The sequence below is a fragment of the Stenella coeruleoalba genome, assembly GCF_951394435.1.
Source record: "Stenella coeruleoalba genome assembly, chromosome: 16".
In the NCBI taxonomy this organism is placed as follows: domain Eukaryota; kingdom Metazoa; phylum Chordata; class Mammalia; order Artiodactyla; family Delphinidae; genus Stenella; species Stenella coeruleoalba.
The window spans coordinates 41,424,348-41,447,637 of NC_137162.1; the positions used below are offsets into that span (position 1 = coordinate 41,424,348).

Here is a 23,290-nt window from a genome sequence, read left to right on the forward strand (position 1 = left end):
AAAAAAACACTTTTAAGGATAGTAAATGAACCCTGTAGAGATTAGTTCCTTACTAATAATGCCGACATCCTGCCTGTCCTAAAGATTAAGATAAAGCACGTTATTCAGCATTTTCACCAAAACATGCTCCTATAAAGATGATCATGTTATTAAGCAAAGTGAACTGTTTTACAAATATTCTTCTGAAATGTGACTCCACAAGCACTGAATCTTCTCTTTTATATTAATGGTGTTTTGAAGACAATGTAATATAACAAAGATCTCTGGTTATAATTTTGATGGTACCACACTATCAAACTTTCAGACACTCAATATTTATGTAACTATCATACTCACGTTTACCTTTGGAACGGTTGCAGTAATCCTCTATTATGTGTTAAATGAGGGAGTGATACCACCAAGCCAAACTGAGCAAATTAATGTATTTTCTGATTTTTTTTTTAGCAGACAGAATTTTTAAAGGGTAAAATTATCTGAGATTATAAATACATACACACCCAGTTGCCTATTCAAATTTTGAAGTATCTAAACTAAGATATCGAGTGAGGGACAGGAAGAAGAACTATCCTTAGTGATTTAATCTAGCAACCTATAGTTCACTATCAACTGATTTGTTGGCAAACCAAAAAAATTCTGAGTAGTTTACATATATTCAATCAACATCCGTCTTCTCTGCTTCAGCCACACTTGTTATCAGTCATTTTCTCCAGCCAATTTTTTTGCCGTACCTTAAACTGACCAACGATATTTTTCCTTGTAGCCTTGTGAATTTTAATTTTCCTGTCTGAAATGTAAATTTATCAGCTAAATGCACGGCTCACATCTTCAGTCAGTTTTGGTCAGGCTTCTGCTCAAATGGGGTCTCCTTAGACAGACACCTGAAATAGCACTACTGCCTCCCCACTTGCCTATCACTCCCTGTTGTCTTGGCCTGCTTTATTTTTTTCCCTAGAGGTCCTGCTTCTGCCACCAGGAGGGCATTGGTTTTTCTTTTTTTCTAGTTTTTCTAGTATACCTTAACTGATAGCTATTCCTTTCCTACTCAAAACCATTTTAAGAAGCAACTCTCTCAACTACACACAGGTCTGACTATTCAAATCACCGTTTTGTAGACTTGTAAATTTTTGGAGGCAGACAAACAAGGAAAATATACCAGCAAAAGCAAGAACAGGTAAAAGGAGATTGTTTAATGCTCTTATAATGAAAAGAACCTTGTTTCTGAGGGGTCCTGAGTTAATAAAGAGTTCTGTGCTAAGCAGCCAGCACTTGAGACTTGAATTAAGAATTACTGTTAGACAAAACTCAGAATCTAGGAAACAAAAATGAGGACTGATACTAAACAAACAAACAAAAAAACCACACAAAAAAACCTTGCCTGTGGTCATCAGTGGCAAGTGGTTTGGGTAGGTTAAAAGGAACACTACAATATATTATATCTCCATATTCTACTTAAGTAAACCCATTTGTATTTTAACCAAGCTGAATGTACTTTAATGATATGTAGCTATGACAATTCCACAAAACTTTTATTATTGAGTACAGTTAAGAGATTCAATTTTATTCTAAGGAATAAATATTATGCTATTTACTGAAATTGTACCATCTGACATGAATACAAAATCTAGCTTTAGTGCATCCTTCAGTTTCATGAAGTAGCGATAGATGAAGGAAAACCAAGTACTTTCGTATTCGTTAATCCATGTGGCACACTTAAGCATATTTAGTTGAATTACATTAGCAATTCCAGGTGGAAATATGTGGCATTTGAATCTTTGTTTTGAAAACTGCTGTAGGAGGTATTTTAAGTCCAAGAACAGTTTCAAGTCATCTGAGGGTTATGGTTCTCATCCAGGGATTGCTGAGAACATTTACACTGTTGATTACTATAGTCAAGTGACAGTAGTGGTCCATTTCAGATTTCCATTTCAGATTTCCAGTGTCCTAACAGAAAAGTCATACCTTTGTTGCCTGACAACAGAGATCAATAATCTAGCAGCCAATATTTGATCATGGGGAACAGAAGTGAAAAACCACTCATGATAAACAGGAATTGGGGAAAGAGTCATTGGGGACAGGGTAATAGTGGAATCTAAGATCATGCATAAGAAAGAGCAGTTGTAGACAGAATCTCCAGGAGCTTGATGTTAAAACAAGCAATTGAACTTTGGTGCTTCTCCCATCCCTGACTTCCTAAACTTCCATCAGACTCACTCCTCAACTAAACTCAAATTCTACAACGTAAGTGTAAAGAGTGTGCTGGATATGCAAAGAAAGCTCAAAGCAAAGTCCCTTCACGCCCTTCCTAAAACAATGTCATCTTATGGATGTCCTTCCTACCATGCACTTATCTCATCTTTGTTGCCTAAATTAGGAGTCAAAATATTGGTGGCTTGCAGGAGCCACACAGGCCACAGGAGCCACACAGATGTATTTTGTTTGGCTAATAAAAGGAATCACAATTTAAATTAGAATGACTTATCTTTAATACACAGAATTTCCTATTCTGAAAAAAAATTGAAGGTTTCTTTCTACGTGGTTATGAGTAGACAGAACCTAATAGGTCTTCATTTCTTGTAGCACACAGGCCCATTCTTATTGCCCACGAAGGCCCATGGTCCATCGTCCAATAGTCTATACAGATGAAACCAATAGTAGCTTCAGTTGTCTTCCCTAGTGACAGGATTTAGATACTCTCTCTACAGAAAAATGGTTCATTATAACAGCATCACTTGGCATTAAGTGTGTGTATGTGTGGCATAATTTAATTCTATATTATTCAGATTTATTTCTATTAGACATGAGATTAAAGTAAAGGATTTAAAGAAAAAGGAAAAATAGAATAGAATGTTCTTTTCTTAAGGGTGTTTTTCATTTCCTTAGAAACCAAGGGTTACTTTGCACAACTTAATCTTTTCATCATCATTAACATTAGCATTCTGAAACTTAAACAGTAAACAAGAGCCACTATATTGAACAGAGTTGTTTTCCTTGTATAAAACACCCTAGCTTGCTGCCCTTTTTGACTTCTGTCTGCTTTGTATAATTTTTGACTTCTGTCTGCTTTGTGTACTTCTCCTGTCCCTTATTTTATGACCATTTCACTAGATCCAGCAATACCATTGTATATTAGGTGCTATAGAGTAAACAAATGAGAAAAGGAATATCAAAAATGAAATATGATTAAATGTCAATATAATTTTAGATAACTTGAGATAACCTATTTCCCTAATGCTTAGAAAGTTTTCAATTTACTTATTTCACAGTTATATATTCAGAAGTTTGCAGCTGCTGACCTTTCATAAAATAATACTTCGGCACAAATGGAAAGTAGCGAATGCATCGTTGCATATGTAGCTCCAACAGTAATGAGCAGAGCCAAATTGTTTTCTACTAGGATAATTGTCTTAGTCACTGTAATAAGAGGATTAAAATACATGAGGAATTGGACATGATTTTTTTTTTTTTTTTTTTTTTTTGCACGTTACGCGGGCCTCTCACTGTTGTGGCCTCTCCCGTTGCAGAGCACAGGCTCCGGACGCGTAGGCTCAGTGGCCATGGCTCACGGGCCCAACCGCTCCACGGCATGCGGGATCTTCCCGGACCGGGGCACGAACCCATGTCCCCTGCATTGGCAGGTGGACTCTCAGCCACCACGCCACCAGGGAAGCCCTGGACATGATTTTTTTACATCAACTTAGGTCTAATATTGCCAAGTGTATTTTGGATAGTTTCATTTAACTTCTTCAAAACTTACAAAAAATTATATTTCCTCATCAATGTGTATGCCTTTCACCAGAAAGAACTCAGAATGACTTAATGATGACTGGGAAAAGTAAAGAATAGAATAGCAAAGAAATTTGAAATCATGATTTTGGGGCTAGGCAACATCCACAGCAATCTAGCCAGAAGACCACTAATGTCTTATAAAAATATTTAATATTTTGGCAGTTAAGAATCAAGTTTGGATGTTATAAAATTATAGAACAAGGGGAATATATTTTCCCCTATTTATCCAGAAAAACAAAACTCTCATATTGCACTAAAGGTCATTTGCTTGATGTCAATACGGATGATCTTGTATAACACAAACAAAGTTTTAGTCTTCATACTTCAAAAGCTTGTACAGTCATCTATTAATCTACCTTTGTATAGAACTTTGTATAGAACTTCTATTGTTAGAGTTACTGTGTTTCATAAGGCTTTATGCAGCAGACTGTACATTTATTTTTTTTTAATTATTGTTTCAAATAGAATTCTAGGATTTGTTGATGAAAACCACCAGAGAGACAAACACTATTTACCTTAGTGATAAGGCAACAATGCAGAATAGAGGTAGGATAAAAGTGCCTTAGAAAGTAACTGTTTAAAACCAAATCCTTAGAACTATCCCTCCTATAGGACATATATACTAGATCCCTCTCTCACTTTTAGTTTCATGAGTAAAGCTCTGTACAAATTTTCAAAGGCTTAATATCTAAGAACATGTTTTGTACTTCAGGTTTCATTTAATATGTAAATTATGTTGGCAACACTTTGTTATATGTCATATTTGAAATAACCAGAATCGTTATCATAGAACTGAGAGAGAATTAAATCCAGATCTTAAGCTGTATCTTTGTCCTGACACATTGAAAGAAACATGGCCTAAGAATAGGCCCAGATAAGGATTTCTATCTTTAATAACATTTCTCCCAAACATTTACATGAGCTTAGGACTCTGTCTATGGCAACTATATTGAAACATTTTTCCACCTACTATATAATCTCTAGTACCTTTAACCTCTTGGTGGCGTCTTCAACCACTTTCAATTTACCCCAATAGAACATTGTCATCCAGTCTGCCTGATAACTTGCCATCTTGGTTTCTCAGGTTCCTCTCTTCTCAGCATCTTGTGCAGTCTCTCATCTGGGGTTCTAGTCATCTTCTAATATGAGGTATCCTACAGAGTTTATTCTTATTCCACTATAGTTGTCCTGCAAAAATTTTCTGCCAGTTTAGACCTTGCTCTCTTTAGAGAATGAAAGAGAAGAATGAAGATAAATAGGCAAAAAGAGAGGGTTCTGAACCCTTGGATGTAAAAAAACAAAAAACCAAAAAAACCACATTATACTTTTTTTTTTTACACTTTGTTTAAACGTTGGGAATATTCATACAGAAACATTGGTTATTTAAGACTTTTCTTTCCATGAGTGCAAGTCCTATTTTACTAGGAGTATGTGAAACTCTACTTGCAACCCTTTGGAGGTGTGTAAGGCAGAGTTTGGCGAACTCCCTTGCTATAAATCTAAGATATGTAATTGGCAATTATAAGGAAAGAAGAACATCAACATAGAACTTTAATCTTCTACTCTCCCAAGCTTAGTGATTTTTGACAACGGAAGGAAAAGGATGATGACGAGCAACTTGCAAATGCCCCTCAACAACATAATTGTTTCTAATGAAGAATCAACTTCCCTTCACTCCCCTAGCTCCATGCTTGGGCCAGAGAAACCCCACAGAAGAAGTGACCAACTGAATTCATTGTTCCTTTCTATAACCTCCTCTACCTTCCTAGAAGTACAGGAGGGTCTGTAATACTCAACCCAGTTCACACCTGGTTCTGCCATGTGCGCTGACCAGGACACATTCTCATTGAATCAGCTGTGGCATCCTCTGTTGGCATCTCCTTTCATAATGTGAAGACACTCCGTCATCTTTCATTTTTCAAATTTGCTGTGAGCCCACAATATCTTAACTGGAAATCCATAAAGAACATTTAGGATGAGCCTCCCAATCTCTCACCTACATAGTGATATCCTTTTGCCTCTGAGCCTGTTTATTTTTGTACAATTATGGTGTTACGTTCAAACCATGACTTCAAATCATTTTCTTGTCCCCTTGACTCAGCACTGCCTATGTATTTACCCAGTTTCTCAGAATTAGTCTGAACCAGTTGTTCCAAAGTCTTTTTGAATGCCATTCCGTAGTTGTTGTAAAGCAGCCAGGGCCCTGACTTGGCAGGCACCCAGAGGCAAGCTTTAAATAGTTCCAGTGTAACCGTTCCTGACCTCACTCCTTCCAGTAGGGACTCAATGCCATTAGGCAGCTCTGAGTCCAGTGAATCTAAAAATGTATTTCCAGTGAATCTAAAAATGTATTTCCAGAAATATTTTTTTAAAACTTAGTTTTTTTAGAGCAGTGTTTTAAGTTCACAGTGAAAAGGAGAGGGAGATAGAGTTTTCCTATATACCCCTTGGGCCCCTTCCCTCCGACATGCATAGCCTTCCCCATTATCAACATCATTCACTAGAATGGTACATTTTTTTTTTTAACCAAGGATGAACCTACATTGACACATCATAATCAGCTGAAGTCCACAGTTTACCTTAGGTTTCCTTTTGGTGTTGTACATTCTATTGGTTTGGACAAATGTATTATGACATATATCCATCCTTAGAATATCATGCAGAGTGTTTTCACTGCCCTAAAAATCCTCTTTGCTCTGCCTGTCTTCCCCCCACTCACCCCTGGAAACTACTGATATTTTAATTTTTCCCATATTTTTATCTTTTCCGGAATGTCATAGTTGAAATCGTACAGTACATGTTTCCTTCGGCTTGGCTTCTTTCACTTAGTAAAAGGCACCTAAGTCTCCTCCGTGTCTTTTCATGGCTTGAGAGCTCATTTGTTTTTAGTCTGTATTTATCTGGATGTACATAGTTTACTTATCTATTCACTTACTAAAGACATCTTGCTTGCTTCCAAGTTTGGGCAATTATGAATTAAGCTGCTATAAATGTTCATGTGCAGGTTTTTGCGTATACATAAGCTTTTCTGGCAAAAAATTTTAGATATATTAAAATAATCTAAGTGTTTCTTGGTACACATTCTCCTCTCTAAATGCAAATACTCATTAAACATTTTCTACATACTAGTTCTAGAGCTTTCTGGTGGTGGTCAGGAACCAATGTGATTCTCTTAATGGGTTGATTTTGTGTTCTTACCACATAAGCTTGATTTTCTGGTAGTTGTGATGAAAATAAACTCCTGGTTCAGATCGAGGGTGATATAATGAATCTGTTATCAATATACTACTGAGGACAAGGACCAAGGAGAGGAACAATCTAACAGGTCCCAGGGTGAGAAAGAAGTTTATGGATCTCTACCTGTTAAATTTTTAATTCTTTAAAACTTATACTGATGTGCAAATTAATTTAGCATATATATTCATAAAAAGAAAATATTTCCATCCCACAGAGTATAAAAATCTTGAAATATGCAGATGCATGTGACAAATAACGGACGTTCTATGAATGTACCTTAGTGACTTATATAAGAAAATTAAATATATATATATATATATATATATATATATATTTTTTTTTTGCGGTATGCGGGCCTCTCACTGTTGTGGCCTCTCCCGCTGCGGAGCACAGGCTCCGGACGTGCAGGCTTAGCGGCCATGGCTCACGGGCCCAGCCGCTCCGCGGCATGTGGGATCTTCCCGGACCGGGACACGAACCCGTGTCCCCTGCATCGGCAGGCGGACTCTCAACCCCTGCGCCACCAGGGAAGCCCCAAGTATATATTTTAAAATACCTGAGTTAAAAAATAATACCCGAGGTATTTAAAAGCTATACTATAGTAGTATAGTAGAGGATGTATTTGGCAATGGAGATTGTTCAGCTGTAGACATCAATAAAGTAAGCCAAAGCAAGTTGACACCCAAACTTACTAGTTTGGCTTAATAAAGGATTTGCTGTGCCTTACTTTTAAGAAGCCCCAGAACATTTACAAATAGGTGCTTATTTTTCTGGTAAAATAGGATACCCACATGTTTTGTTACTACCAATTAAAAAGATGCAAGAAAAAAGAAACCAAGAGTTTAAGAGCCAAACTAGAATTAACTGTCCTATTGGGAAGTTTCTTAGATTGCCTAAAGAAAAATATGAAAACACTTTCATGGATTGTTTCCTTTAGACTTTCAAGGCAAGAATGATTGCACACTACATTGTAATATCTGGCAGAGGTTCATTTGATCACCATATTTTTAGAAATTTAATGTGAAAGAGAAATGTCAAACCTTTAATCTCTAGATTGGTGTTTATACTCCTTATGTTGACACTCAAATAACTTTGGCAGCATTCTGAGTAGTTGGCAGTTTCTACAAAATATGCCAATTAAAGAGCACAGCAACTACATCATGCCACCTTCTTCTAAAATATAAATATTGAACTTTCACTACATGCCATCATGCAGAACTGCTATGACAACATCTTTGTAGACTTCCTGAGCTCCTTTAAAAAGTGGGATCTCATCAACACAAGGAAAGGTAAAATATCATTACTGTGGCTATAATTATCTGGTTGGCAAAATAAGCTCTGTATAGAATTACAGGTTAAAACAACTATTTAGTAAAATTAAATGCTTTAGTTCAGTTCAGCTTATATGTTCAAGGGAATAGGTGAACAATGAGAAAATATAGATTGGTTTTCTATCACATTTATTTTTTTGTCTCTGGTTAAAAAGCAAACTTTTTATTGTAGGACATTTAGAAAACAAATTTGTTGACAGGAAAGTAGTTAACGATAAGCCATAATCTTACATGTGAGATGAAATTTTTCTGGTATAGTATTTATATATATATTTTTTTTCTTTTCTGCAGATACATATAGGACTTATTTCTAATTTATTTAAATGCATCCTAATAACTCATTATCTTCATATACTTTCAAGCTCAATAGGGACTTTTTAAAAATAAACAAACCTGTGTAATTTTTATAATATTTCTATAATTTAGTATAGACACTTAAATTTGTTTAAACAAAGGCCAGCAGTGTTATGGACATTTTTGGCTGATTCCAAAGGAAGTGAAAGATGTTCAAGAATAAAATTTATGCCAATTCTTCTAAGAAGTAAAAGAAATGTTTCTAGTAAAGCATAATAAATACTGATACATAATAAAGTGAACCAACACAGGTATTATGTGTACTATAGAAATTTTCAAAATACACGTAGGTTGAATTTCCGGGAAAAGTCACTTTCCAATAAACCACTTGACATTCTTTTTTAAAAAGACATCAATCTGGAAAAACAGTGTTGAGCCTAGACAGAAAGTACAAATCAAACCCAGTGGAAAGTCTTTTACAGAATTAGTAGACAAAATGAGCCACAGAACATTCTCATATTTAGAATAGTTTGAAATAGAAAGCAAGACTCAAGGGATTTCCACTTTACTGTTACCTAATAGAGGAGGAGAATCTCTAAATATCTGTAAAGTTTAGAGACTAGGAGAGTGTTGGGGAACAAAAGTGCTAATTTTTTGTAAAGGAAAATTAAATTTTTGAAGATTGTAATATAAATTAGGAATAAGTTGTTAATTATGGCAGATAGACTGAGTGAAAATTCAGATTTCCTCCTCTGCTCTGCACCTTTTGTCAGTTTTCTGTTCCCAAGCACTTTGTTTTCCTAGTAACTATTCTTTTTTTAAGATTTTTATTTTTTGATGTGGACCATTTTAAAAGTCCTTATTGAATTTCTTACAATATTGCTTCTGTTTTATGTTTTTTGGGTTTTTTTGGCCACGAGGCATGTGAGATCTTAGCTCTGTGACCAGGGATCAAACCCACACCCCCTGCATTGGAAGGCAAAGTCTTAACCACTGGTCCACCAGGGAAGTCCCCCTAGTAACTATTCTTAAATCACCATGTCCAATAGATTATGGATCTTAATCCTTACCAGATTGTAGCAAATTTAAATTAGCAGTGCAGAGCTTACCCTGTGGTCCATTTCTTTTGGAGAAATACACTAGGTAACAGTATGTGTGATAGTCAACTCTACCTATTGACAAAGAAAAGTTCTAGCCGGTATCTAGATGCATTCTTAGACTGATTGTGAATCAGATGACTTCTCTGCAATCAAAACTAAACATTTCTATTCATTAAGTCTCTCATAATGTAATCCAAATAAAGTATTTCCAGTTAGTGTCCTAATTTAAACTCACACAGGGAAGAAATTAAAGAGGAACTGTCAGTGGATTTGCTTTGAAGCTTTCATTTAGTACTTCCACACATATCAAATCTAGGCTTGAAATGAGAAATCCCTCTTAGATTAAGTCACTTTTAAAACACATAGCTTACTCACCATTCCGACTCTCTTCATCAATGGCAACTATGGTGGCTGGTGGTCCCCCCCTAGCTAGTTTGCAATCTAAAGAGAAAACAAGACAAAGTAAGAAGTAGCTACTGCAGGAGCATTCACTCTGACAGTAAATTCATTGCGATGTATATTGATATTTAGAAAGAAAAATCCTGCAATCAAATTAATATGCATCATTTCTTTTAACAGTTTTTTATTTTTAAAAAATTCTCGTAAGAGCTATATAGATTCCTTACCACATCGTAACAAAGACACTTTGTATACCATGAAACTGTTCAAATCTTACTGGAAAACACCAGCAGAGACCACTGGAGAGCAGAGGTCCTTCAGGACAGAGATAACGGGATGGTAATTTAACCCATAAAAACAACATAAAGGGATGATTAACAAGGATAAATTGTAATTAAAGCATCACAACAGAAACAAACATAATTGGACTTTAATTGTAATAAAGGGTCTAATTAAAAAGAGTGAATAGATCTTTAATAATGTTCTAAAGAGAATAAAACAAAGACAGACAAGCAATGTTCATGAGGTTGTTTGAGATTTTATTTTTGTCATCTTACCCTCATATTGCCAGTCTGGAGTCAAAAGTATAGAGTCATCAATGGGAGCAGATCAGAAAAATGAAAGAAAGGAAGAAAGAATACATGTATATATTTAGCGAGGATTTAAAGACATAAATAGCATTATACAATAACAGATACATCACCTAATGATTTCTGGAAATGAAGTATATAAAATCCTTAGATTTTTGTAATTCTAACAGTAGTAACAAGTTTACTCGATAATGTATGTCATTAACATCTTAAAAATTATAGATCAACTCGAACATAACATACAGTACACCGATGTGTCCTATGAAAAGGTAAATAAAATTACTTATGAATTGTCTATTATCCCTGTGTTGAACAAACCTTAAGAATAGTGCCTGTCAATCAGTAGTGATTAATTTGTTATTTCAAACAATGCTAATACCGAAGTATCTCATGATAATGAACATAAATAGTACCATGAGCTATAACATCCATGATAATTAAAATGTGAAAGTTTTGCCTGGAAGATGTCAAAAGTACACTTCTGAGACATCAAGCACTCTCCCAGGAGGTACTCGGTCAGCCTGATGGGGCTGTGTCACACAGTTAAATGTACATGGCACTGTCCTGTGACTGCAACATAAATTGGCTTAAAGCCATCCAAGTACGTGTGCTATTTGGAAGATGATTTCAAGGTTTACTATTTATCTATTAAAATTCTGCTATTATGTACATGGGCATGAATAAAAAAGGCTTTGGCGAGCATTGTTCTATATTGTAAGATATGTGCTCTCCCATATGAAGCTTAAAATATCAGAAATCTCCAGTTTTTCTCTCTTCATCCTGGTCAGTATTCATGGAGTTTCAGGTCACAGCATTTTTAGATCTAAAATATCTCATTACACTTCATTCTCTCCTTCCTATACCCCCTGACATAGCACAGCTCCTCACTATTTGTCACCTCTACTCTTGCAGTGGTTTCCTCGCTGATTCTCCTAGAAGCTTTGTTCTCATTCTGCATTCATTTATTAACTTCACGAGAATTATTTTATGCACCCAAATCAAAGGTAAAATAATGGTACTTCTCTGCACAAAGAACTTAAGTTTCCTTTGGAGTGAAGAAAATTGTCTTCGAATATCATTCAAAGGATGTCATGGTCTTAACACTGTTTACTTAGAATTAAGCACTGTGCCCTTCAGTCACATCAGAGCCCTTACTCTTGCTAGAATGTATCTTGCATTATTAAGGAAGTTTTGTCACCTAAATTCATTGCTGCCTCTACTCCTGCCTGGCAAGTCTCTGCTTCTCTTGGTAGAACTAGATTTCACCTATTCCATGAAAACTTGTCTATTTCCCCAGTCAGAATTTATCTTTTACTTCCATGTTCTCATAATACTTTGTTCATCTAGTTTTTTATTCATCTATGCATTCAAAAATTATTCAGTCAAATTTGTAGATAACTTACTACGTGCTGAACATGGGAATTAAAAACCAACAACTTCTTTCTTCATGGATCTGAGTGATCAGATAAAAGAAAGACTCATAAACAACCACATAGGTATGGCACAGTGTGGTCTATGTGAGTCAATTCTTTAATAAATTCATTAACAACACAAACGGTTAAAATACAGAGAATGCCTGCTGGGAGTGGAAATGGGATACACAAGAAGGCAGAGGCAATCTGTGGAAAGAATGAAGGAAACATGACCAGTTCTTACAAGATGCAATTCTTGGATTACCAACATGCCTTCTGTTTGTATTTCAAAGAGTAGTTACCTTTCAATACTATTTTCTCTCTCCTCACTCTCCTTCTCTTTCTCTCTCCCTCCCTCCCTCCCTCCATATAATATATATATATATATATATATATATAAAATATTTATATATGAGGTCACTGCCTTAGTTAAGATCCTCATAGCTGCAAAGTAGAGAAAAAGTGTGGTGAATCTGCATGTGAATATTGATAGAGGGATAGATATTTAATCAATAACTTTATAGGCAGGCAGGATAAAGGGAAAGGAAAGAAGGAGAAAGCTAGGCATACATGTACAAAAACCTCTCACCATTTGGTTACTATTACATTTATGGGTAGATTTTTCTACACATCTAAGTCAAGTACGACTCCCCATATTCCAGCCCTCCCTCCCTCCCTTACCCTTCCCATTCTCAGTTCATTCTTTAGCCATAACAAACCAAATTTATGTTTGCTGTGCCATCTGCCAAAAGGCCCTTCCTCATCTTCTACCCCTGGTTAACTTCTATTTCTCTTTCAAGAACCTGGCAAGGCATCACATCTTCTAGAAAATCTTGTTGTCTAGATTAAATGCCTCTTCTCTGCATTCCTTCAATATACACTGTATTCCACTGGAAAAATTACTTCATAAAAAATATATTAGTATTTTCTTCTCATAAAAGCTCCTTCAGACCAAGTCTGTGTCACACTTATATATCTAAGTAACCTCAGAATCAGACTAGAGTTGATCCTGAAAGAATGCTTGTTGAATTTTTCTGAACTGCAGTCAGCCCAGCTGCAGTCTCTCATTGAATATCCCTCCATGAGTGCTGCTCAGAAGCCACTGTTCTCATTATGTCCTGGCCGACAGAAACAGCCCAGGAATATAGGTGCAGCTACAGTTCCTCCCAGTCAGACCCCTTTAGATGACTTTCACTCAGCTTTATTCTTTTAGCAGCTTCCAAAACCCCACAATAAGATATTTTTCATGCCCAACCAATAAACTTTCTTTATTCTGAATCAAAACAAAAATGATTAAATAATTTTGACCCAAACACTAATGAAGAGAGGTTAGTCAGATACATAAAAGTAATCTATTAATAACAGTGTTCACAAAAGGCTAAGTGTTTGCTTTGGAATGATGTGTTCATGAGAGTATAATTAGTTTTGAAATGCACAAAAATATTTTTAATGACAAGTATATTCAGAACTGTCTTGAAAAAAAGTAATTTTGGATGGAGTAACCAGGATGTATTATGTATGCTAAATATGCAAATAGAGATCAAAGTGAAAACTAGAAAGCAATTTGGGGGCTGGGTGATCCTGCTCTCTACGGTCTATGGATAATCTGTCTGCCAAGGAAAGACAGGTTAGCTGATGATGCCTGTGCCTTGGAAACAAACTTCTGTAATCTATTTAATTTCACCCTTGACTGTCCAGGTTAAATCACAAATTCATTGTTTTTCCTGCCTCAGACTCCTAACCACTCAGGCCCCTACCTGATTCCCATATCCAATTTGTTGTAAAGTGCAGGATATGAATACAAACAGCTGAATGCCCAGTGTGATTTATTTCCACAAATTTGTCATCAAGCTAAAAATAAGCCGTATATTTTTTCTGTGTATTTTTAAATTTCATGCAACAAGTCAGATTTAAAACCTAAAAATGTATTAGCAAGATATGGAAGGACTGGTTTCAAATGAAATGAACCTGTGATATGCTGTTCTTATTATGACCTGAAGCTTAAGATCATGTTACTCTACAAAGGGAATATCCAGAATTGTCCATATATGTTCATTCCTTACTAGGAAGAGAGAACAGCCAGGTAGACCCTATTTCCACCTTAGCCTATTCTCAAAACTTCCATTTAAGTTCAAACAATGTCTTTTTTTAAAAAATTATTTTATTTATTTATTTTTGGCTGCTTTTGTTCTTCGTTGCTATGCACGGGGTTTCTCTAGTTGCAGCGAGTGGGGGCTACTCTTCGTTGCAGTGTGTGGACTTCTCATTGTGGTGACTTCGCTTGTTTCGGAGCTCAGGCTCTAGGCACGTGGGCTTCAGTAGTTGTGGCATGTGGGCTCAGTAGTTGTACCTTGTGGGCTCTAGAGCGCAGGCTCAGTAGTTATGGCGCATGGGCTTAGTTGCTCCACAGCCTGTGGGATCTTCCCAGACCAGGGCTGGAACCCGTGTCCCCTGCACTGGCAGGCGGACTCTTAAGCACTGCGCCACCAGGGAAGCCCCAAACAATGTCTTTTTAATAAAATTTCAAATATATTGGCTTTTTTCTTATATTAACATGGCAATTGCCATAAATATGTCCAATGACTAGCATATTTCCTGCCTAGACCTCTCCTCTGAGTCTGGGTCCTGCTGCTCAGACAAACATCTGTACTTGCAATTTCAAAGGTGCCTTAAATGTAACACTCCAAAATGGATTCTAGTTGCTACCCCCAGACCATACCTGGCCTCTTCCAGTATGTACTATTTCAGTGAATAGCACAATTTTGTGCCAAGTTGCATAAACCAGACACCAGGGGGTCACCTTTGAGCCTGCCCATCACCCTTGCTTTTCTATGTTGAATCCCTCAATAAATCTTGACTTTCATTACTACAGAAAAACTTCTTATATCCACCTACAGCTTTCAATCTGATGTCACTACACTAATCCAATCTCTTACCTAGTCTAACAGGTTTTCCTAACTGTGGACCCTACAGGCAATTAACTCTTTTAATTTTCTATCTTTAACCACAGTGATCTTTTACAAATTAAAACATGCTTACCAGTTAATGATGTACCATTGCTTTTATGTTAAAACAAAACTTTCATGGTCTACAACTCTATAGTATGATTTTGGAATGAAAACCAAAATATATGGCCTACAAAGTCCTGCATGATACCGCCTTCTCCTTCCTCTCCAGTCTCATTTATTTCCATGTTCTCACTTGCTCTCTGCATTCCAGACAGGTTTTTCTTTTCTTTTCTTTAATCATGCTATCTTTTGTCCTGAGATACCTAAAGATCTTTCCAGATTGCATTATTTCTTATTTCTAATCTTCACACTCAACCCATTATTCACTTATATATTCTTTAGATTTTAACCTGTGCTTCGCTTTTCCAAAGAAATCATTTCCAATCCCCAGGTTCCCTGATATATACTCAGTTAATTCTGCCTTCTAATATCAAGTTATGAATATCTGACTCCTCACTGACAGAAAACGCAGTGATAATCTAGATCTTGTTTCTGTTCCTCAGAGTTGTGTTCCCAGGGCAAAGTTCCTGCCACATAAGTGTCAGCAACTATTTCTTGAATGCAAAAATGAAGAGCCTTGACCAAATTTGCAACAATTTTTAAAAAGTCCTCTATAACTTAATCTTTTTTCTTTTTAACGTTTGAAATGTCATTTTCATATAAAAATAATGGGGAAAGAATGTGTAACAAATTAGTTATTAAAAGACAGGACCACTGATACGACCTCAGCAGAAATGCGAAGGGTAGCACCACATGCCACCTGAAAATATGTCATTTTGGCATGTGGAGCTGAAGGCAATAAAGACCCAGCAGACTCAGCAAAAGCCTTTTTTTTTCCTCCTCCTTTTTAACAGCCTAAAAGAATTTAGAAAGGGGGCCTGTACCAGGAAGAGAGCTATTACTAGAGATAATTTTTTCATTTGAGAGAAGTATCTGCATACAGGGCAAACATTTGTTTACTGAACATTTCCTTTTCTCATCTTCCTGTGAACTCTCTCTTTCCCTTTGAAGTCTCAGACCACTTATCCCTTTCCTTAGCTCAGGATGGTATTTAAGCCTCAATTGCCTGGTTGTGTTTGAGTCTCATATTTTTGTACATAATTAAATTTGTTTTTCCCCTGTTAATAGTTCTATTACAGGGAGCTCTCAGTCAAGAACCTAGAAATGTAGAAGAAAAATTTTTCCTTCCCTATGAGGAAAAAGCTACTATTTAAGTAAAGAAAGAGACAGTTTTGTAGGAATTCAGGATTTTGAGGGATTAGTTATGAAAGATCATAGAGAGCTCAGAATTATAAAGAGGAGTAATGAAAAGAGAAGGAGAAATTTTTCACTTGTTTCCAATTATCTATAATTTCTATTAGACTTCTACACTCTGATCATCCAGTTGACTGAACTGAAGAACTATTACGGAGCAAACTTACTCCAATATCCTATTAATGGCAAGGATGCATTCCAAGTTCCTTCATGGTTTTATCAAATTGCATCTTAAAGAAATAAAACTCAAAAACCTCAGATATCAAAGCTCTCATGATATCAAAGATCACAAATACTTCTGTGTCAGTCTTTTAGAACTTTTACTCGGCCATTTCCTTACCAGCTCCCTATGAGTATCAGTGAATTATTCTAGCACTTAGCAGAGTATTTGACATAATATACTCATTCAATATATTTGTTGAACTAGGGAACATCTTCTGCCATGGTAAAGCAATAAAACAAATAACCAATTAAATCATTATTATTCATCATTTCAAATCTTTTGGGGAGTGTTTAAAGTGTTAAAGGAATTGATTCCTAGTACAGCATAGAGCTTAAGAACATGCGCTTTAGAGTCAGAAAACCAAGTTTTACATCCTAACCTTGGCTTTTAATAGCTGTGTAAATTAAGTAGATTATTAACTTCTTATACCTCAGTTTAGGTAAATAGGTGTAATAGTAAGTATAACTACTTCATAGATTTATTACAAGTATAAATGAGATAATCTATGATAACTTCATTTTGCATGGCAAAATGTACAGGCAGAATAGATGCACCTTAATTTGTACAGTATGATTATTTTAAGGAAGGTATTTGGAAAATCGTTCCTAATTTTTTCCCTTTGACCAAAAGGTGGCAGAGAATCCCTTGGATTTCCCTAAATTTTCAGTGAGGGCTGATCTTATTACATATGTGGTTGTGAAGTGCATTCTCATTAAGAATAAAAGCAGCCACATGACATGTTACTGATGGTCTGTATGGACAGAAAAATTGGAATTCTTGTTCCAGGTATCAACCTAGAACCACTATCCTGGACTGACTTTACTAGAGGCAAATAGAATCCTCGAACTCCATGAGTCCTCCAATAAGGATTGCAAGACCATTTTAGAAAATAATGTGCTCACAATGACCCACTGGTCCCATAATAGTCTGGAAATGCATTGGTGTCCAAATGATCAAGCAGAAAGATCATGAAAGAGTCACAGATACTCTGAAAACTCTACTCTTTTCAACATTCCTCTATTATCACTTTGGATATTCAAAGTCATCTGGTGTTTCTTATCTAGAAGCTTTCATTTTCCTACACACACACACACACACACACACACACACACACACACACACACACACACACACACACACACACACACACACACACACACTTTCTCTCCCCTCTCCGTCTCCCTCTGGATCACTCACTTAGTTCAAAGCAATTTGGCCTCTCATTCAAAGGAGTACTGCGCTCTCAAAATTTCTGGCTGCACAAACATTTTATTTTCAATTTGCTTGTCACAAGCAGTAGCAGAGAGACTATTCTTATATTTTTCTGTTGATCTTTGGAATATTCATTTCCAGGAAAATACACACAGGAGTGAAATCTTAATACAAAAACTCTTATTTTACATTTTGACTCTCTCATTCAAAAGAAAAGGAGTTTGACCTTGATATTTATAAGATCAATAGAACTATAAGTTGTAAAACTGAAGTCAACAAATAGACCATAACTGAAAAAGCAAAATGAACTGAGTAAGCTAAAGGACATTACAAGTAAGTCATTTTCAATTCAAGAATAAGATATTAGCATTAATAGATTTCAAATATTACCATGGATGAAGGAAGGTGTATTTTATGATGCCTTAGTGTCATCATTAATTGGATTGTATAATTTGATTACGATGTTCCAACAATATGGTCTAGTAATGCCCACTGAAGTCATTAATGGTTATTGTTCTATGTCACTGCTTTCATTAGGACGATTTACATAGAGGCCATGGCTCCCTCAATCTCTACATTTTTTTCAGAAGTTACTATTTATTTCATATTCTAATTGGTCTATCAACAACAATAAGATTTAAGATTTTTACATGGTTGGCATTTGGTGAGAGAAACCCATTCTCATTCTTAAGAAATTAATGGATCTAAGTAATAGAAAGATAAGTAAAGGGCTGCAGGAAGAAGGCAGAAAAGGAACTGAATTGTCAGAAGTCTGATCAGAAGATCAAGTAATACTTTTTTTTTTTTTGCGGTACGCGGGCCTCTCACTGTTGTGGCCTCTCCCATTGCGGAGCACAGGCTCCGGACGCACAGGCTCAGCGGCCATGGCTCACGGGCCCAGCCGCTCCGCGGCATGTGGGATCTTCCTGGACCGGGGCACAAACCCGTGTCCCCTGCATCGGCAGGGGACTCTCAACCACTGCGCCACCAGGGAAGCCCTCAAGTAATACTTTTAAAACTATTTTTGTTCACTGGGAATATTACTATAATTCATTATTTTATAATTTCATGTAATGCATTGTCAAATATGTTAGTATTTGTACCCAAGTGTAATGTTCTTACTTAATTCACACTGCATGAGTTAGAAGCTCTTTGAGTTTTCTTTCCATTGATAGCGAGTTTTTCCTTACTCATATAAACTTCTGTCACAGGATCATAACTACGTTTAAGGAATTTGACATGGATGAAATAGTTCTTGGTCCAAGGTATTTATGTCACCGCTGACATCAGAAGCAGCAGCATGGTATTGTGGTTATGGACATAGCCTTGGGAAACAGACTGTCTAGGTTCAGTACTAGCCACATTTTAGCACTCGTTAGCTTTTAAGATCTTTGAAAGTGCCTTAAACTCTCTGTAGCTCAGTTGCATTAGTTGTAAAACTGAAATTATTGTATGGAATAGTGATTGGCATATGGAAGTGCTTTAAAAGTTATTGTTAGGTAAATTCTAAACAAATGAGCTAATCACATACAAAATTTGTATATCTCTACATTTTAAAAGCAGTGACTTTTACATATTTTTAATTAAGTAGTAGTTTCTTAAATTCTTCAACAGTCAAAGGAAAACCATATTTTATTAGCAGAACAAAATAGGCTTCATATATGTTAGCATTTTTGTTGTGCATTTAATGTACTGGAATAGCAGCAATACATTTAATTATATGGCCACAGATTGCTAAGAATACATAGTTATAGCTGAATCAAGCAAAAGATCTTTCTAAAATTATCACAGGAATGCTTATAACTAAAATAAAAATTAAAAATCTGCTTTGGTAATCTAATGTAAAGTGGATTTTGTACTCCTAAAAGCTCTTTGCAAGATCTTGCTTTCTGTTACTCTAAAAATCTTCCTAAAAGGCTTTTTGCATTGGCTTTTTTAACCATATTATCTAATTTGTCTTTATGTTTTACAATTAACATATAAAGGAAAAAGAAAGGGATAAAGATTTATGTCAATGAGGAAAACAAAATTATACAAAAAAAATACTTTTTGAAAAGCAGTTAAAGAATTTACATTCATATTTCTGAAAGCTAATTTATTTTCTAATTACTCTTTTTTAATATCTTAATTGGACTATAATTGCTTTACAATGGTGTGTTAGTTTCTGCTTTATAATAAAGTGAATCAGCTATACATATACATATATCCCCATATTTCTTCCCTCTTGCGTCTCCTTCTCTCCCACCCTCCCTATCCCACCCCTCTAGGTGGTCACAAAGCACTGAGCTGATCTCCCTGTGCTATGCTCCTGCTTCCCAGTAGCCATCGATTTTACATTTGGTAGTGTATATATGTCCATGCCACTCCCTCACTTTGTCCCAGCTTACCCTTCCCCCTCCCTGTGTCCTCAAGTCCATTCTCTAGTAGGTCTGCATCTTTATTCCTGTCCTGCCCCTAGGTTCTTCATAACCATTTTTTTTCTTTTTAGATTCCATATATATGTGTTAGCATACAGTATTTTTTTTTCTCTTTCTGACTGACTTCACTCTGTATGACAGACTCTAGGTCCATCCACCTCACTACAAATAACTCAATTTCATTTTTTTTATGGCAAGTAATATTCCATTGTATATATGTGCCACATCTTCTTTATCCATTCATCTGTCAGTGGACACTTAGGTTGCTTCCATGTCCTGGCTATTGTAAATAGTGCTGCAATGAACATTGTGGTACATGACTCTTTTTGAATTATGGTTTTCTCAGGGTATATGCCCAGTAGTGGGATTGCTGGGTTGTGTGGTAGTTCTATTTTTAGTTTTTTAAGGAACCTCCATACTGTTCTCCATAGTGGCTGTATCAATTTACATTCCCACCAACAGTGCATTCCAAAGGGTTCCCTTTTCTCCACACCCCCTCCAGCATTTATTGATTGTAGATTTTTTGATGATGGCCGTTCTGACCAGTGTGAGGTGATACCTCATTGTAGTTTTGATTTGCATTTCTCTAATGATTAATGATGTTGAGCATTCTTTCATGTGTTTGTTGGCAGTCTGTATATCTTCTTTGGAGAAACGTCTATTTAGGTCTTCTGACCATTTTTGGAGTGGATTGTTTGTTTTTTTGATATTGAGCTGCATGAGCTGCTTGTAAATTTTGGATATTAATCCTTTGTCAGTTGATTCATTTGCAAGTATTTTCTAATTACTCTTAATGAGGTAGCTCAGAGGAAATTCTGAATCACGATTCTTACTAAGATGCTCAACGAGGTCAAAAGCTAAAAGCTGCAGCATCAACATCACTGTTTAAAACTGCATTCTTCAAACAAAGATTTTTTTTTTTTTTTTTTTTTTTTTTGTGGTACGCGGGCCTCTCACCATTGTGGCCTCTCCCGTTGCGGAGCACAGGCTCCAGACGCGCAGGCCCAGCGGCCATGGCTCATGGGCCCAGCTGCTCTGCGGCATGTGGGATCCTCCCGGACCGGGGCACGAACCCGCATTCCCTGCATCGGCAGGCGGACTCTCAACCACTGTGCCACCAGAGAAGCCCCAAACAAAGATTTTTAATAATTCTTTGTGTACAGTCTGCTTTGCCTCTTTAAATCAAGTTGTTTGCTACAATCCACTTATGATTATCTAAACTGTCCATAAAAAAGCAAACTCTATGGACTGAATTATGAGGAAAAAATTTAAAGCATTTTATTACTCATAATATTAAAGACCATATCCATGTAAACATCACATCTGTTTTCCTACATCTTCCGGTTTTATTAAGATATTATTGACATATATGTAAGTTTAAGGTACACAGTGTGATGACTTGATACATGTATATATTGTAAAGTGATTACCACAATAAGTTTATTTAACACCTCCATATTCTCATATAATTACCCATTTTTGTGAGGTGATAACGTTTGAGATCTACTCTCTTAACAACTTTCAAGTATATAATATTGATATAATATTGTTAATTATAGTCACTGTGTTGTACATTAAATCCTCAGAATTTATTCATCTTAGAGCTGGAATATTGTACCCTTTGGCCAACATCTGTCCATTTTCCCCATCCACCAGCCACTGGCAACCATAAGTTTCTATGAGTTCAGCTTTTTTAGATTCCACGTATAAGTGAGAAGATATGTATTTGACTTACTCTGACTTATTTCACTTAGCATAATGCCCTCAAAGTCTATCATGGTTTTGCAACAAGCAAGATTTCCTTCATTTTTATGGCTGAATAATATTCCATTTTGTACATATATTACATTTTCTTCATTAATTTGTCAATGGACACTTAGGTCATCTCCATCTCATAATTTGCATATGTTGAACCATGCTGTATCCCAGGAATAAATCCCACTCGATGGTGATGTATGATCCTTTTAATTTGCTGCTGATTTTAGTCTGCTAGCATGTTCTTGAGAATTTTTGCCTCTGTACTCACCAAGGATATTGGTCTGTAGATTTCTTCTTGTGTAGTGTACTTTTCTGGCTTTGGTAACAGAATAATGATGCCCTCATATAATGAGTTTGGCAGTGTTTCTTCCTCTTCAATTTTTTTGGAAGAGTTTGGGAAGGACTGACATTAATTCTTAAATATTTGATAGAATTCAGTGAAACCATCTGGTTAGTCTTGGGCTTTTCTTTGTTGGGATGTTTTGGTGACTGGTTCAGTTTCCTTACTCATTATTGATATGTTCAAATTTCTTGTTTCTTCATGATGCAGTCTTAGTAGATTGCATTGCTAGGAATTTATCTGCTTCTTCTAGGTTATCCAATTTCTTGGTGTATAATTGTTCAGAGTAACTGCCTATGATCCTTTGTATTTCTGTGGTGTCAGTAGTAATGTGTCCTCTTTTATTTATGATATATTTATTTGAATCCTCTCTCTTCTTTCTTAGTCTAGTAAAATGTTTGTCAATTTTGTTAGATTTAAAAAAAATAGCTCTTAGTTGCATTGATCTTTTCTGTTGTTTTTTCCTCTTCTCTGTGTCATCTATTTCTGCTCTGATCTTCGTTATTTCCCTCTTTCTGCTAACTTTGGGCTTCTTCTAGTCCCTTGAAATGTACAGTTAGGTTGTTTATTTGTGATCTTTCTTTTTTCTTAATGTAGGCTTTTAAAAATTAATTAATAATTAATTAATTGCTATAGCCTTCACTGTTGCATTGCTTTTACTGCATCCCATATGTTTTGATATATTGTGTTCCCATTTTCATTCACTTCAAGATACTTTTTAAAATTTCTCTTTTGACTTATTCTTTGATGTTCTGATCCATTGATGTTCTGGCAAGTGTTGTTTTAATTTCCACACATCTGTGATTTTTCCAGTTTCCTCCTATTACTGATTTCTTGTTTTATAACATTGTGGTCAGAAAAGATACTTGGTATGACTTCAGCTTCTTACATTTGCTAACATTTGTTTTGTGATTTAATGAATAATCTAC

The 23,290-nt window shown here is 35.9% G+C and overlaps 1 protein-coding gene across 1 annotated transcript in view; it reads right to left on the reverse strand.

The window, feature by feature from the left end:
* PCDH15 (protocadherin related 15) overlaps positions 1 to 23,290 on the reverse strand; it is a 1,372,333-nt gene that overhangs the window by 593,430 nt on the left and 755,613 nt on the right. Inside the window, exon 6 of the mRNA XM_079899582.1 lies at positions 10,124 to 10,189. Coding sequence (XP_079755708.1) covers positions 10,124 to 10,189 — 66 coding nt within the window. The remainder of the gene's footprint in view (positions 1 to 10,123; positions 10,190 to 23,290) is intronic.